The sequence below is a fragment of the Temnothorax curvispinosus genome, unplaced genomic scaffold, assembly GCF_003070985.1.
Source record: "Temnothorax curvispinosus isolate PA1 unplaced genomic scaffold, ASM307098v1 QBEX01014669.1, whole genome shotgun sequence".
NCBI lineage: Eukaryota > Metazoa > Arthropoda > Insecta > Hymenoptera > Formicidae > Temnothorax > Temnothorax curvispinosus.
The window spans coordinates 5,161-8,515 of record NW_020224449.1 but is presented as its reverse complement, the minus strand read 5'-3'; the positions used below and the strand labels follow the sequence as shown (position 1 = coordinate 8,515).

The 3,355-nt window shown below is 28.2% G+C and overlaps 1 protein-coding gene across 1 annotated transcript; it reads right to left on the bottom strand.

Moving 5' to 3' along the window:
- Positions 1 to 6: 6 nt before the first annotated feature.
- On the bottom strand, positions 7 to 2,909 carry LOC112464876 (cytochrome b5-like; the record flags this gene model as incomplete). Its single annotated transcript, XM_025032134.1, has 4 exons — positions 2,644 to 2,909; positions 1,416 to 1,544; positions 933 to 1,015; positions 7 to 33 (listed from the first exon to the last, which is right to left on the bottom strand). Coding segments are annotated over exons 1-4 (362 nt in total), but the record flags the coding sequence as incomplete, so codon positions are not given.
- Positions 2,910 to 3,355: the final 446 nt, after the last annotated feature.

Sequence of the window (3,355 nt, the reverse complement as noted above, 5' to 3'; positions counted from 1 at the left end):
ATACACTTGCCGCAGATTATTGCTAAAAAAGTTCTGAAACAGAAGAACAGCAAATGAGAATGACAAAGTTAGTAATAGGATAAAAACCTTCTGTTTAATCTATTAAATTCGTGTTATGTTACAAAGCATTATTATATATATTAAATATAAATTAATTTCTTTAGAATGTTAAAAACGTTTTTATGGTGTTATACATTCCTCTCTTTTAAGGAAGCGTCGCTTCTAAATAGACTTTCTCTGCGTCACATTATAGTGAAGTTAAATGGGTAATTATGAAGGAGAGGGACTTTCTCACCAATTTGGCTGAAACTTCACAGTTTGGTGTATTTTGGTGTGTAAAACATGAATCTATAAGTTAAAATTGTCGCTCTCAATTAGGAAAAAAGTGATTAAGTACTAAAGTTGACAGTTGCGTGTGATTAGGATGTCTGTCATTTATTATACTTTGTATTTATAGACTTTTCAATATGCCAATTATTTTCTGCTTTAAAAAAAGCATAATAACTCTATTTTTATTATCTTTTTTAACCATTTAATTCAATATATTATAGTATATTTGGTACAAAAAAAACAAAACTGCACATTTTCCAAAGAAAATAATAATTTATGTCTTTTGTTGGACCAACTATTCTCTGCTTTAACAAAAAACATAAATTATAAAAAAAAAGAATAGAAATAGAGTTATTATGCTTTTTTAAACGCAGAAAATAATTGGCATATTAAAAAATCTAGAATACAAAGTATAATAAATGACAGACATCCTAACCGTGCAACTGTCAACTTTTAGTACTTAATAACTTTTTTCCTAATTGAGAGCGACAATTTTATCGGTGAGGAAGCCCGCTTCTTCTTTATAATTACCGTTAAATGGCGTAAGAAATTTTCTGCTTATGATTAATACAAACATTAATGTTATTAATTCAAAAGTGCACCTTTGTTTTTGCCTATTCGCTCCATTTTCTGTTATTCCGTTAGAAATAGCACGCTTCTTCTTTCTGTTGACACTTTTATCTTCCTGTAATATATTACATCTAGCGTATTATATCCAAAAAGATTAGCCAATTAACTACCCATATATGAAAAGCTATCATTTATCCTACTAGTTTTAGAGAGGGACTAGACTAGACACTACAGACGCGCGCTTCGCGCGCGCTATTTAGCTTTAACATTACACACAACTGTCAAAATATACGATGACAGCTGCTCATGAAGTAAGGACAGTGAGAGAACCAATCGGCATCGCGGAAAAGAGTCAACAATAACCGCGATACATTTGAGTATTGACTTTGCACGCCTTTTTAGAGAGGGATGAAATGGAACTACGAAAACCGATTTCGTGAGATTTCGTATAGCTTCTGTAGATGTTAGTACTAATAATTAAATTTATGTCTGAGGAATATTAAACTTGTACTTACATCTTGAAGTTCACCAATCAAATACTTTTTGAGCATCTTCTTTGCATCTGAAGAATGTCCGAAATCATCAAATCCACTCGTTGCATCTTTTCCCGCGTATTCCTCAAGTAATTCTGGACCACCGGGATGCTATAATTAATATTATTTCCTATATTTTGTTTATTAAATTACTTTTATTATTATTTCAGAAATTATTATTAACAGAATATTATTATAACAGAAATTATTATTAATAGCTATAAGTTAGCCTCGCATGTAACTGAGTTATATAATAACACATAATAGCAACAATAGTGTAATACAATAGTAAGTGCATAATGATATAATAAATACAAGTTAAGATATATTAATAAAAATATAGAAAAATAATAAAAATTACGGTAATGTATTGTATATCTTTTATTGCAAATTATCAAATTTGTTTTAATAATATTTATTAAAATATAAATTAAAATAACTTTTTAAGGGAATAGGTAAAAATAGATTTAATATTATACGTAGACGTTGTAATAATCAACTTTATTTTATTTTTTGAAAAGAGCACTCCATTGTTTTATTATGTTTTAATAACACGCAAGATTGTTAAAGGTGAAAAACTTATAGGTATAAAAGATATAAGATAAAAACTCTTATTTCCTAATTTTAACTAATCTTTCAAATTTTAAAAAATAAATTTTTTCAAACTCTCACATACAGATAATTTTTTTTATACTTTTAACTTATTTTCGTAGAAGAGAATTATCTTCTTTTCTTGATTATACGATAATTTCGATCACATTTTGTAATTTGTATTGCTGGAAAGTTGGAGTGTTATAAATCGCAAAAATCACATCATTATTATCAATCACAGATGAAAATGAGTACGAATTACTGCTGACTGTGTCTTCAGAAATAAAATTTATTTTAATTTTTATAACATGCAACATATTATTATATATTACAATAATTTTATAACCAGTAATATATTATTATATATTACAATAATTATATTTGTATATATATATGTATGTGTGTATATATAAATAATTTACAAAATGTTTCATATATTATTTCGACATACTTTCACGTAAAATATAAAATATCATTTAAAATATTTATTTTTTTATTTTACTTAATACTTTTGCGCATAGAATAATGAGATAATCCGATTTATATAAAAAAAATACATAATTACATTTAAAACAAAATATGTAATTTGTAATATATGATTTTATTAACGCGTAGGTACCTGTTGCATATAATCCGTTACGTCGTAAACATTGTCGTAGATCACGATCCAGGTTTTTGTTCCATTCTTGCCGTTGCATTTTGCGACATCCGCGAGCGAATAGCGAATCACTGAATCGGACATTCTTTGGCTGAATCTCGCGAGAAAAAGAGAAAGAATCTATTCGCGTCCGCAATATAAGTAACACGTGCCGATGTTGCGGAGACCGACGGTGCTCCCGGAAAATACGAACGATAAGCATATCGCGATTTAGAGAGACACGAATTGTATCTATAGATAATTGTAAACCTATTGCTATCTCAGTTCAATGCTTTATCATGCAACCAATGCAAATAATTATACGTAACATTATATTAAAGAATAATTTCTGAGAATAAAAGGATAAAATTTCTTCATAACGTGTTTGAACATTATTTTGCTTTCATAACTATTGCTAAGACAAGAGAGAGTGAGGAGTTGAGCAGAGGAAGATAGAGGAAAATAGAGAATAGAGGAGAAACGTGAAATAAGGCAAGAAATTAAATAGAAATAAAAAAATTAGTTACATGAATACCTAGGAAATCTAGAATGGGGAATTTTAAATGGTTCAGTAAATAGAGATCTAGAGAAAGAATGCATACATGCATAAGAGGAGAATAGAACACACGATTGATTATGTAATAAGAGAGGAAAGGACAAAGGAAAAAATAGAGAGATTGAAAGAATTAGGAAT